Here is a 13,352-nt window from a genome sequence, read left to right as displayed (position 1 = left end):
GCATACATTAGTGGTAGGCTAATTAGTATGTACTTTCGGTCGGCTAATTGGTCTTATTTTGCCACCCGAAAACCTCACGTTCAACCTCACGTTCGATAAGCAATTTTCCGCTTTCCACTTCACAAATATAAAATATTAATACCAGGCTCTCCTTTCATTTGTTATTTCAAGTTATTGACGGGAAGTCAGCGGGCCAGAAGCTGGAATCGAGAACCCACGAAGCCCTTCGGTGATAAATTGTGTCGGGCAGCAGCAGAACTGAAGCCGGTTGTCTCGGCTTCTAACTTGTTTGAAAACGGACAAAAGCTGCTGACTCTTGCCTTTTCACATCCAAGTGGCATTTAGAAATGAACTCTGACGTCAAGAGCCACACTGCAAAGAGGCATGTCAGTGCAGAGTTTACTACGACCTTTGAGACTCTGCGAGGGTGTGGGTATGTGCGGATGTTGGGCTACATTCCAAATTGTACAAGCTCCAGGATCTCCCCTCAACACCCCCCCACCCCAGATATCCACCCGCACTCTCCCACCCGCCAACAATCTGGACACATACAAACCGGGCAAAACCGGACCAAACCAGGCTTGCCTCCACATGTCCTGTTCTAGGTGGGGTTGGCCTCCCCCACCTGCCATCACCCGCCTCCTTCCACTCAACCTCCGCCCTTCTCCACCTCCTGGGACTCTTAGACTGTCAGCGGGCGGAGGAAACACCTCTGTGCAGGCTGACGCTCATCCTGTGTGGAAGTGGCACAGAGTAGAGGTGCTGCCCGCCGCTGGGACGTGGTGTGAGGCACCGGTTAGGGAGCGGCCCCTCCACCCAAAACCCACCAAAAGGATATACAGTTCCAGATACAATACGAGGGGGAAAGGGCAACGCTCCACAACGGGAGCCAGAGGGACAGAGGAGAGGTTAACACACAAAGCCGCAGGGCTGCGTGGGTCTGTTGAAGGCCTGAATGCCATTGAAAGTCCGATGCAGAGATTGTCACGCACATGCTCTCTTGAGTTACCTCGCATTTCGTTTGCGTGGTAATCACTTTTATTCCTTTAGTCTTCACACACAATTGCGCTTGCATGCACATGCACACGCATGCACGCACGCGCACACACACACACACACACACATACACATACACACACACACACACACACACACACACACACACACACACACACACACACACACACACACACACACACACACTATACAAATTATACACACTCACCTATCCCGCCTGCTACTTGAGGGTTTCATGCGAGAGGCTCGTGTGTGGCTTCTTGGAAACTTTGGCTTATTCCAGAGGTGTAATTCTGTGGCAGCCAAAGGTGCATTTATGTTGTTTGGGAGAGTGAAGGGTAGTGTGTTATTTGGGTGAAATGGAATGTTTTTATTGAATAGCGTTTGTGCGCACTAGGGCCTAATCCTGTGGCCGCAGTGGAATAGCACCGTACTTTAGCGAGCGCAGTAAAACGTGTGTGTATGTTTGCATTAGCAGGCAGTTCTTCGAGCGCAATGCAACTGGTCTCGGCTACGACAACGGTTAGCGAAAAGGAAGGTGGTGTAGATTTTGCATTGACTTCTGTGGCTGTGCTTGTGTATCAGATATGTGCAGAGTAGGACTGCTTTAAATGTGTCTCCACTCATGATGCCTTCTTTTGTCGATGTAATCAATGGATTAGCATTAATCAATCACACTGACAAGTGTGATTCCCTCAATCAATGGAATAGATTGATTCAGCCAATCCATATATTAAAAAAAGATAACTCTAATCAATGCATTTACACTTCAGAGACCCTTATGTTAATTGCTGACAGAATTGGACATGCACTCAATGTCCACAATGTGGACTGTTGGAGGACGGACAGAGGTCATACAGACCCCTTGGTGTGTGCGTGGTTTGCTATTTCAGGCGGGGGGCACGGATGACACATGGAGCAGCCTTGTGTTTAGTCGGAGTCAAAAGGGTTGACTCACTTTTTCTCAACAGCAGTGGTGGCAAATGTTTCCTCTGGCTGAAAATGTGTTTATGTTTGTTATTTTTAAACCTGACGTTGCAAAGAAATCTATTTTTGGAGACTTTCCTAACCCACATTACAAAGCGCGTTGCGCTTTGCGCTTCTGAACAGTACACTTCTAGTTGAGTTTGTCGTGGTTCCTCACGGTGAATAGCCTCCATTTTAGGGGCTGCTTGGCTGGCGTCCACCCCTGGTTTCTGGGACAGTTACACAGTCTTCTCCACAGGCCGCTCTGTAAACCCCCTTGTTCTCCTCTGTGTGTGTCGGCCCTAATTGCCGATGTGTAGTCGCTTCCCTACGAACAGAGAGGGCCCTTTGGCTAGTGTAGCACACGGCTTGCACACAATGACGGCCACACTTCAGTGCACGTCTCCTTAACTTGTCTGCAGTACCGGCAGGCGGCCATGTCGGCTGTACCAGTAGGCGGCCATGTCTGCTGTGCCGGTAGGTAGCGGTAGCGGCCATGTCTGCTGTACCAATAGTGGGGGCAGCTATGTCTGTAGTACCAGTTGTGGTAATAGCTGTAGCAGCTATGTCTACTGTATGGTTAGCGGTAGCAGATATGTCTGCTATGCCAGTAGGTGTAGCAGTAGCAGCCATGTCAGCTTTACTGGTTTGTAGCGTTAGCAGCTATGTCAGTTTTACTGGTAGCATTAGCAGCTATGTCGGCTTTACTGGTATGTTGTGCTAGCAGCTATTTCCACTAGACTGTTAGAGGTAGCAGCTACGGTGGGAAGGAGTTGTGAGTTAAGAGGTGTGGTCATTGCAACCCGGAACAGGGCTTGTGGCTGATAATAGGATGAATATACCATCTGAGTCATCCATTCATCATCCCTGCGTCACGAAGTGCCTTCAAAACGGTTAATATTTACCAGAACCCGTGAAATGTCTTCTTTTTGACTCAGTTAGCTCAGACTTTCATTGGCTTACGTTACCTGCGTGCCTCTCTTCAACTACCGTTTAAACAAAAAACCTAGGTGGGAAGTCTCTCTGTAAATAAGTGTTCTGTTTGGCTTAGTCAAGGGTTATATCCATCCATGTACAATGTTTACACATACGTGAGTTTGTCTATGTGTGCGTGTATGTATATTTTGCATTGGTTTGTAACTTACTGGAAGTGGCTGGGTTGATATAGCTGTGTGTGTGTGTGTGTGTGTGTGTGTGTGTGTGTGTGTGTGTGTGTGTGTGTGTGTGTGTGTGTGTGTGTGTGTGTGTGTGTGTGTGTGTGTGTGTGTGCGTGCGTGCGTGTGTACGTGTGTACGTGTGTGTGTGTGTGAGAGACCTTTTAGGGAATGCAGAGTAGCGGACGTGGTCTCAAATGAATCATGTTTGGACGGTTATTAAAACCAGTAAAATCCCTTTTGTGTGTGTGTGTGTGTGTGTGTGTGTGTGTGTGTGTGTGTGTGTGTGTGTGTGTGTGTGTGTGTGTGTGTGTGTGTGTGTGTGTGTGTGTGTGTGTGTGTGTGTGTGTGTGTGTGTGTGTCTCTCTCTCTCTCTCTCTCTCTCTCTCTCTCTCTCTCTCTCTCCATCAGAGCTGAACGACTCCCTAAATTAAAACTCACTTCATCTCAGCCACTTTCTATTTGATCCCCTGGAGCTTGTAACCATACCTCACATTAGCTCTGTTGCCGAAGCAATGCCCTTTCCTCATGGTACTGCCACCCAGACCCCCTCCGGCCTCAGCTTGGGCCGGCCTAGCCAGCCCAGCACACGGTTGGCCCCCACTCTGATGTCATCTTGTCAGGCCTTGTGAGCCTCATGCTCGCCATACTTGTTGACGGCCAGTGACAGTGTATTGTTTAGGCAGGAAGGAACGCAGACAAACCTTCGAGGCATCCTACATAGCTTTAAATGTCGTTGTTGTTTTTGTTGTTGTGGGGTCTGTGTGTTATTGTGCTTGAAATGGTAGCTTACTTAATACAAGTGTTGCATAAGCGTTGTATGATCAATTCATCTTTTTATGTAGCAATATATTTTTTCCTTTATTTAAAATAGTGCTGTGGAGAAAAGGGGCTCCAGGCTGTTCCCATCACTCCCCCCAGCATTCTGTATTCTTTCAGCCATTTCCCTACACCCCCTCTTCTCTCTTACCCCCCCCCCTCCCCCCCTCCTCCATATCTATCATGCTCCTAATCTGTGGGAGCCGGAGCAGTCCTCCCACTCAGTGTGGGAGGACTGGGCCAGGGCCCGCTGTGCCCAGTGACCTGATTTAGGGTGAGAGGATAGGCCTGACAGGATGACTTAGCCAGCCCCCCCTGCCCCACCACCACTACCACCCACACCACCACTTACCCCACCCTCCCCCTACCCAGTCACCCATCTCCGGGCCGCTGAGAAAACCACAACGCCAGTGGAAGGAAAATAACCAACATTGGCCAGTCGCGCGCTCATAACAGGAGCCCGCGAGCGTCCTCAGCAGGTAGGCCGTGATTGGGCGGCTGCAGGGTGGAATGCCCGCCCGAAGGTTAGTCTATAGCTGGGCGATAGAGTGCAAGGGGACGAGCAGTGATGAGGGCAGAAGTGTTAATCTGGAGCCAGATGTTGTTGTGTGTGATTGGTTGGCCGTTGATCCCCCTCTATGTGTGCATGCATGCGTAGTACGCCGAGAGTTAGTTACTGGGTGATGTAGTCTCACCGCCTCAAGAGAGGCTCACGAGTGTCAGGGATTGGTCCATTGGTTGTCGCATGGGCGATCCCACTGGAGCTGTTGTGGAACAATAACAGAAGGATTCCTCTCTCATCAGTCCTACATTGGAACAGACAGTTCCAATGTTAAGTCACTGCCTCTTTGACAATAATACGTCTCTTTTCTGCCATGGTCAACAATATCATGCATGGTGATTTGAATAAGAAACACTGGAGTGTATTTGGTGCAGCCTGAGTTGTTCAGTGTGTAATGATATGAGTTTCTCTGCTGTGGTGACGAGGTGCTCCACGTGGCTGCTCCTACCCCTGTGTCGATGTAGGGTAGTATTACAGTGTTTGTTGCCGCAGTGCTGTGTAAACCTGGCCGTGGCACAGTTTTCCCCTCCAGCCTCAGAGGGTGAGGGCCTTTAAAAGCTAGCGAAAGAGGAATATATGGGCAAATCAAGGTCAGTGCATTTCTTTCTCCTTTCGCTCTGGGATGTTGTGGAGTCAGGCTGCACAATATGTTCCCGTATCAAATACACACTGATACATCAAATAAACGACGTGTCATCTATAGCCTTTCTCTATCGTTTAAAGTGGTAGGGTACATTTTTTGGGGGAAATCCACATGAGCCACATTAGCGCAAGTAACCTCCAACTAAGCAGCCTATAAAAGCAAATAGGGCAGTGTAAGTAGAACACTATTTCACCAGGATGTCAACTTATCTCTGTTCCCCCGGTTTCCTGTTTGTCTATTGAGAACAATATCGCACATCATCTCGTTTCCATTGAACTCCCCCGTGAAAAATGATGTTCCCGGCGGGCACACCAGTCTCTGCACGTAGGTGCCACCGGTCTGGGTGTCTCGGAAGGGATTTGTCAAGTCAATGGAGCGAGTTTCATTCAGGAAGACGTAAGTGAGAGGAACGGAGACTCTCAGTCTGTCAGGCCAACAGAGAACCGACACAGAATCAATCAATATAGTCAGAGCTGGCGAGAGAGAGAGAGAGAGAGAGAGAGAGAGAGAGAGAGAGAGAGAGAGAGAGAGAGAGACGGAGAGAGAGAGAGAGAGAGAGAGAGAGAGAGAGAGGAGAGAGAGAGAGAGAGAGAGAGAGAGAGAGAGAGAGAGAGAGGGGGGGTGGGGGAGAGAGGGAGAGAGGGAGAGAGAGGAGGGGGAGGGGGGGAGGAAGAGACACAGATTGTAGTGTAGACAGACGTTAGCAGTGAAGAAAGGATTGACTCGATTCTGCATTTTGGGCATGGTGGGGGGGGGGGTGCTGTTATAGCTGTGGGGGTTGTCGTCTCTGCGTTGTCAGGGGATACCAGAGGAGCTGTGACTGGCTGGCGGTCGACGCCCCCCTCCCCCCCTGATGCATAGGAGGGATTCGTCTCCCAGACAGCAGTGGGGTGGGGGAACTGTACTCAAGGGATGATGGGTAATAAATGGCGCTCAGAAAGCCGCCGAAATGGGCTGACAGTAACTGTCAGTCGGCAGTTTGCTGGGGATGAGTGTTTGTGTGTTTGTGTATATGTGTGTGTGTGTGTGTGTTTGTGCATGTATGCGCGTGTTTGTCTGTGTTAACAATCGCAGGCATTAAGTTGTGTTAGGTTCAGGATTAGGATAAATCAAAAGTCTCTTTGCATTTTTTGCAATTTTGGGATAAAAGGCAGGCTTTCTTTGCAAGAGACACACACACAGACACACACACATACCCACACACACACACAGACACACACACATACCCACACACACACACAGACACACACACATACCCACACACAGTTTCTATGCGGTGATATTTGTCTGAAATTCCATAGCTGGGATAGGGGTCATGTGCTTTCTGCAGGACCACATGCTTTTCACTTATATACCCCCGAGACACACACACACACACACACACACACACACACACACACACACACACACACACACACACACACACACACACACACACACACACACACACACACACACTCATACAAACACAGACACACAAACACACAACCATGGCAACACACACAGCATGTGTAGGGAAGTAAATATTGCACTGTTCAATGAATCACTGCAAAAAAGAGCTTTGCATGAGCACACTTGAGTCAAGGCTTAGCCGGCAAAGTAATGCAGTCTTTCCAGTTAAGTTACCAACAACATGCTCTTAGAATCCTGGTCCCCTCTGGGGTGGATGAGGACGACCCGCATGGCTCCACCGTGAGGAGTAAACAAGAGCAATGCTTGTTGTTCATTGGGACCAAGAAACAACCAAAAATAGCCTCAGTAAATATACCAAAATAAAAACGGTGGACGCCCTTCAGATAAGTGTTGCCATGGCAACCCCGAGATCCCCATCAGTGCCACAGGGGTTAAGGCCTTCAACATAGCGTTCAGATGTGATTGTTCCTTTTTTAACCTGGTTTCGCGTTGAGACCCTTACCTGTAGGAGAAGGGGAAGGCACTCCAGGGGGGTTTCAACAAAGGTACCTGCTAAGGATCTGTTGTTAACAGTATTCCGTGTGAACCCTCTCTGTTACAATCAGTGTGTTGACTGACTCATTGTCAGTCATGTTTTTTTGTCTTTTGTCTAGCAGGGCGTTGGAGCCCTTAGAGTGGTGCTCAGGTCTGGGAAATCATACATTATCATACTGTCTCATCTCCATTATATGGGGACAGGTTTCTTTTGTCCTATTGTAATAGGTCATTATAAATAGACAGAGAGAAAAACAAAAACAAAAACAATCACGCACACACAAAAAAACTACACTTACCATAGTACTCCTATCTTTCTTTGGAAAGAGTGGGTTTCACTGAGCTTTCGCTTTAACTATGAATGGAAGGTGCGGGAACCTAGCTGTGATTGGTCGGCTGGGCCGTGACGGGACCACATGTGGCCTGGAGGGTGGGAGCAGTGATCAGGTTTGGCCAGGTGCAGTTTCTTCAAGCGCACCTTCACACAAACAGATGACTGTGTGTGTGTCAGCCTATTATACCGCGCCAAGGTTGGAAGATGTGGTTCTGGGTGTGTTCCTGGTTTCTTGTGTGTGTGCTGGAAACCGCCACACAATGCAGTCTTTAGTACACACTGTGTTGGCAGAGTGGGAGGAGAACATGCTACGCTATTGATGGATGCTACGTTGAAAGTTGTACTTTTCCTACTTGGTTCCCTTTGAATTGTTGGATACGTGAAGCACGAAGCGGACCGTGAGCTAAGGTAATGAAACTTTTTCACGTGCTTTCCCTAGATTTCAAATCAAACTAAAGACCTCTGAGGTTTCTGTTGCTTTCAGAGATAGCCTCATAGAGACCGAATGGCCTTTGCTCCCTAGAACCGTGACTGGGGAAAGTTGTAAAAGATGATAAGCGTGAGGTTATTTACTTTTAAGTCGTAATGGTTGGTTCTTGTTCTGCACTTGAATCAAAACGCTCTTTGACTCGATCAATACAGCCCTCATTCATTGCATCCTAATGGAATATTATGGGATTTCAGATCAGAGCTGGGGATTGAGTGCTGGCCCCTTCCCCTGTGTCATCGAGTTCCTGTTTACTGTTAATCTTCTTGATCCCCGGCCCTGGTATATTCGTTCAGGTAACCATGGCGACGGCAGGTTGCCATAGGTACGGGCCACTATGCCCGTGTCTCCCAGCCCCTTGAGCAGAGTGTTTGTTTTTCCCAAGGGTGACCCCGGCCCTGGGTCAAAGAGTTGGCTGTTGGTGTGCTGCTTGTCTGAGGAACATGCCCCGTTCACTTGTTTATCCTCCAGCTCTCCACTCTGAGTCTACTTAATACGCACCTTTGATTTATAGCGTTAGGGTTAGTGCCGGCTGACGAGTCAGGGAGAGCACTGGGAACGCTTTCCAAATACTTGTGCCGGAGGGAGTACCGAAATCTTTTATATTCTTCCCTTTATTTGTCCTTGTTTCTGCCTTATCTAAACAGTTGCTAGCGCTCCGTGATCTGTGTGCCTGTGTCAGTCTCGAAGCTATTCTTCGATTCGTTTTGTTTTGCAAAGTCCCGCCTGATTGGATGATCTCGCGGTGCGTCCTTTAGCGGTGGGGACAGGGTAGGAAAGGCTGGGCCCATGCCAAGTGGAACGGACTCATCTCCTAGAGACAAGTCAGCCACTGCCTTAAGACCACAGCAAGAAAAAAATTAAAGTACGCAGAGTCGGATTCCAATGAGACGAGCGAGACGGAAACACGGGCCGCGCTCCAGCGGAGATAAGACGGGGGGGTGACTGGAGTCCAACCATAAGCCAGCAGTAATGGATCTCTGCGAGGCTGCAGTTTACACAGCTATTTACCAAAAGCCCATCTATCTGCTGCTTTAATGGAAACACACATCAGATAACAGCTAAATTACAGGCGTCGAGGGACACTGAGCGGTTGTGTGCGCGGGCTCGTGCATAACACGTGTGATGCGCACACACAACAGTGAGCTCAGAGAAAAGGAAAACCGAGGTAATATGTTGAAGGTCGGCCTCCTGTCAGGTAAAGGTTATCCACCTGACGGCGCTCCAGATCCACCGATATCCCCTCTATGCAGGCAGGAAATACATTTTGGGTCCATGCACACACACACACACACACACACACACACACACACACACACACACACACACACACACACACACAGACACACAGACACACAGACACACAGACACACAGACACACAGACACACATAATCACAAAGTGGTATCAAGAAGATTGAATGCATCAGCGGTGGCTGAGTGCAACCAACATCCAATCTCTTGCAGTACAAAAAGTTTTGAGCTCTTATGTTCTCTGGGCCACCTTTGCCCAGAGGCAGAATCAATTGCCAGTGGCTTCCAGTTCTCCTCTGCTTGCCCTCGCTCTCGGCTCTCTATTTCACAGTATACACATGATCTTAAACGCACACACGCGCGCACGGGCATATGCACACACACACACACACACATACACCCACACACACACACACACACACACACACACACACACAGACCCAGAGGCGAAGGTCGGTGGTATGTGACCGTTCCACTGCAATGCACCTACATTAGGATTAGGCTAGGTGATGTCAGGAAGGGGTCCCGCTTTGATGCTCTGCTACGCTGATCAAACCCCGTAATGAACTGTGTCTAATGGGGCAAGCAAGCCTAACGTCCTGATCAATAACCCCCCACTCTCTCCCTCCCCTTCCCTCCCTCTCCCCCTCCCTCCGTCCCTCCACAGATCTGTCTCCCAAGTACCAGTGCAGGTCGGTGGACTACCTGTGTTCCCCGCAGCTGGTGAAGAAGGCCCCTCCCCCCAGACCATGTCAAGAGAGGCCAACCCTCAAGCCCCGCCCCCCATCAGAGTCCTCAGCCCGGCCGCCGACCGCCCAGAAACCTCAAGGTAGGAAAAGAAACGACCGCAGCACACGACCCGCCGCTGACATATGTGTGGGTGCCCGGTCCGTCTGTCCAAAACGTCTGGGATGTTTTAGTTCTGCACGGCTGCAGTTCCTCCCAAGGCCGTGTAGTTTGTGATGGCTTTGTGATGATATGTCACCTGTCACTTCCATGGCCCCTGTGTCGGCCGGACCTGCCTGGCTGGAGGTCACCTCCAGGGACAGCCGTCGTTGCAGGCTAATGGGATATAGGTTATGAATTCAGCCAGTGAAACATTACACCACCTGAGTTTAACATGCCCTGCAGCGCTACACAAAATACTGAACGTGTCTTTGCCTGTACCACATTTTGTCTGGCGCTGCTAGTGTGTGTGTGTGTGTGTGTGTGGGTGTGGGTGTGGGTGTGTGTGTGTGGCAGGCAACATTATCCATGTAACAACCGCCCACTTATTATCGTTACGAATCCTGTTCCTGCATAATACTGATGCTCTAATGAAAAAGAGAAATATGTAATTGCTTACAGCAATACACCCACCCATGCAGACCACTATATGTGCATGCACACACACGCCCACATGTGCAAACACACCAGAGCAACTACTAGGAAGGAAACCACACTCAGACACATACTCACACACACACACACAAACACAGCCACACACACACACACACACACACACTGTTCAACAACACATCGTCACTTCTACCTGCTTCCTCAATTCAAATAAGTCAGATAGTAAACTCAATTAAAACCTTACATAGTTGATTATGGTACATCTTAAAAAGGTCGATCCGACCTTTTTTAACATCTTTGGTCGGCTCGGCTCAGCATCCTTTTTTATTAGATCTCGTTTTGACACCACTGTGACAAATGCTCACACTCATCTTAACATCCTGTTCTGAAACGAGGAAGTCCTCAGACGGCTGTGTCTCTGGGCTAATCCTTCCCCATACCGCTTCTCTCTTCGCATGTAACTCTTATCGGACTCAACACATTTAGGGTTTGACGTCTTGGGGGAATGCGAGCAGGCATCCAGCTGGGCTCTATGGAGCTTCTGACTTTCAGGAGCACACACGGGTCACATGCCGCGAGATCGCTAGGGCTGTTTCACAGGAGAGCCCTGCAGTCTCTCCTTCTCTCTGTGGCTACCTGACCTGGGCTCCTTTCGTCTGCAGTGCCCCCTAAACCGCCACACCTGCTGGCCCTCGGACAGGACAAGAAGCCCAAGAGGATCCCCCCCGCGCCGTCAAGGCCCCTGCCGGCGCCCCCTCCGCCCCCCAAACCAAAGCCTGTGTTGCCAGCTCCCGTCCAGGGTCCTCAGACCCAGAGAGAAGCCCAGAAGGTCGGGCTGCTCATCGAGAAGTTTGAGAGCTCAAGGTAGGCCCTTTATGTCTCTCACTCACTGCATTGTTTTGTGTCTGTTCACAGTTATGGGGTTTGTAGCAGTAGTAGTACATGTTCGATTTTAATTCATGTTTAGTCATTTAGTCAGCAGACCACCTTATCCAGAGCAACTTTTGAAAATCAAAGCATACAATGAATACGAATCAATAAATATTCAAAACATCAGAAAAAACCTTTACATATAAGTAAATTAAGGAAATTGCTGTAGCATAAATGGGACAGAGTGCAGAGCAGCTGTAGGAATCCCATACAGGACGTTAAGGTGTTATCAATATCATGTTGTCCCACCTCTCCTCCAGCCTCTCCATATGCGTAACCCGAGGGTCCCCTGTGTGTCTCCCTGCAGGGTCCCTATCCTGGGGGTGGTTCCCAGGAGCCAGCTGCAGCTGTGTCTGAAGATGGAGCTGGTCTCTGACGCCTCGGCCCCCCGCGGTCAGAGCCCCGCCGGCTCCACGGGGGCCCAGGACGACTCCGGGGACGCCTCCTCCCTGCTGGACAAGCTCTCCCTGGGCCCCTCAGAGCGGGCCGACGAGGAGGCGGAGCTCTCGCGCCTGGCCTCGTTGCCCGTCGCCGACTGCAACGAAGACCTGGCCCTGGAGGAGGAGGTGGACGTGCCCGGCGTCATGGTGTGCCTCCAGCGGGCCGAGCTGCGGGAGGGGGAGGAGCACCGCGGCCTCCCCCCGGACTCCTCGGAGCCCAGCGGCAGCGGGAAGGTCCCCAACCGGGACAGCGGCATCGACAGCCCGTCCTGCACGGTGGAGGGCGAGGTGTTCCCCAACGAGGACGCCATCGACGAGGAGGACCGCTACGACAGCGTCACGGAGACGGAGACCAGCGTGTCCTGCTGCGTCGCCCTGGGCAACAAGCGGGACTCCACGCAGGACGAGGACAGCGACCTGGACGAGGGGAGCTGCGGGGAGGCGGAGGGGGCGGAGAAGACGGACGCGCTCTCGGAGGCCCACAGAGTACGTACTCATGAGCGCCGTGCAGAACCACCTGGGGTGGTGCGGTGGAATGCGCCTTCTGGAACGGGGGTGCACTTTAACTTGTCTTGCGTTGCCATCGGGCCTTTCATGTAGTGGAAAAAATTAGAGACACACAGACACAGACACGGTCTATTATTATCTCGGTCTGAGTGAAGAGAAAATAATAGAAAAGAAAAGAAGGTCCCTTCCGCATTGCAACCTCAGGCTGCTTAGTGTGTGCTGTGTTGGCACCAGAGACTAGACACAAGGACAAGGCAGTTATGTTGCTATAAAAAGGTTTCTACCTACTCGGGGCAGTAAATACATGTGTTGATGGCTGCCAGATGAAATAGTGCTGAGAACGAAGTCCAACCCGCAGCAGTGCTGGGGTTTATGTTTATGTCTTCCCCGTGACCGTTGACTGTGAACCACCGTGACTAACAGGGTAACACAGTCCCACAGTTATAGACTCAGCCACTGTTCTCACACAGATCAGGGCAAAACCGGTCCAGACCCGCTCAGCCAATGGGACGTCTGTACAGACATAATGCTACTGATATGCTGAAACAGAAATTTTCAATAATATCATACTCTCCCAGTGTCTGTTTCACAGATAGACTGAGAGACAATTATAAAGGATATATAGTGAACAGTAGGGGCATGTTTGTGAGGTAAGGTGTCCGAGGCTGTTGAGTTCAGGGCAGGGCTGCTGCTGTTTTACTTCCTGTGCCAAATCTCTTAAGCCCAAGTTCACAAACGCACGCCCTCCTCTGCTGAGGAGCACACCTATATCCTACTTGGATAGGTGTTCCCCATATTTATCAATTCCTGTAATGTGTGTGTGACGTCTGCACATGTTTGGGTGTGTGTGTGTGGATCTTGCTGACAGGACAACGACGTCTCAGCTGATGTTGAAAGCCGAATAATGACAGCTTTTTTTTTACACAGGATGTGGCTTTTTTTTCAGTGCACATTGC

The 13,352-nt window shown here is 50.1% G+C and overlaps 1 protein-coding gene across 1 annotated transcript in view; it reads left to right on the top strand.

Moving 5' to 3' along the window:
- The window catches only part of fgd (faciogenital dysplasia), a 49,936-nt gene that overhangs the window by 21,955 nt on the left and 14,629 nt on the right, over positions 1 to 13,352 (top strand). The window contains exons 2-4 of the mRNA XM_056593022.1: positions 9,849 to 10,010; positions 11,182 to 11,383; positions 11,757 to 12,375. Coding sequence (XP_056448997.1) covers positions 9,849 to 10,010; positions 11,182 to 11,383; positions 11,757 to 12,375 — 983 coding nt within the window. The remainder of the gene's footprint in view (positions 1 to 9,848; positions 10,011 to 11,181; positions 11,384 to 11,756; positions 12,376 to 13,352) is intronic.

Source organism: Gadus chalcogrammus, chromosome 1 (assembly GCF_026213295.1).
Source record: "Gadus chalcogrammus isolate NIFS_2021 chromosome 1, NIFS_Gcha_1.0, whole genome shotgun sequence".
Classification (NCBI taxonomy): domain Eukaryota; kingdom Metazoa; phylum Chordata; class Actinopteri; order Gadiformes; family Gadidae; genus Gadus; species Gadus chalcogrammus.
Note: the sequence above shows the minus strand (reverse complement) of the source record. Positions and strands in the feature narration are given on the sequence as shown.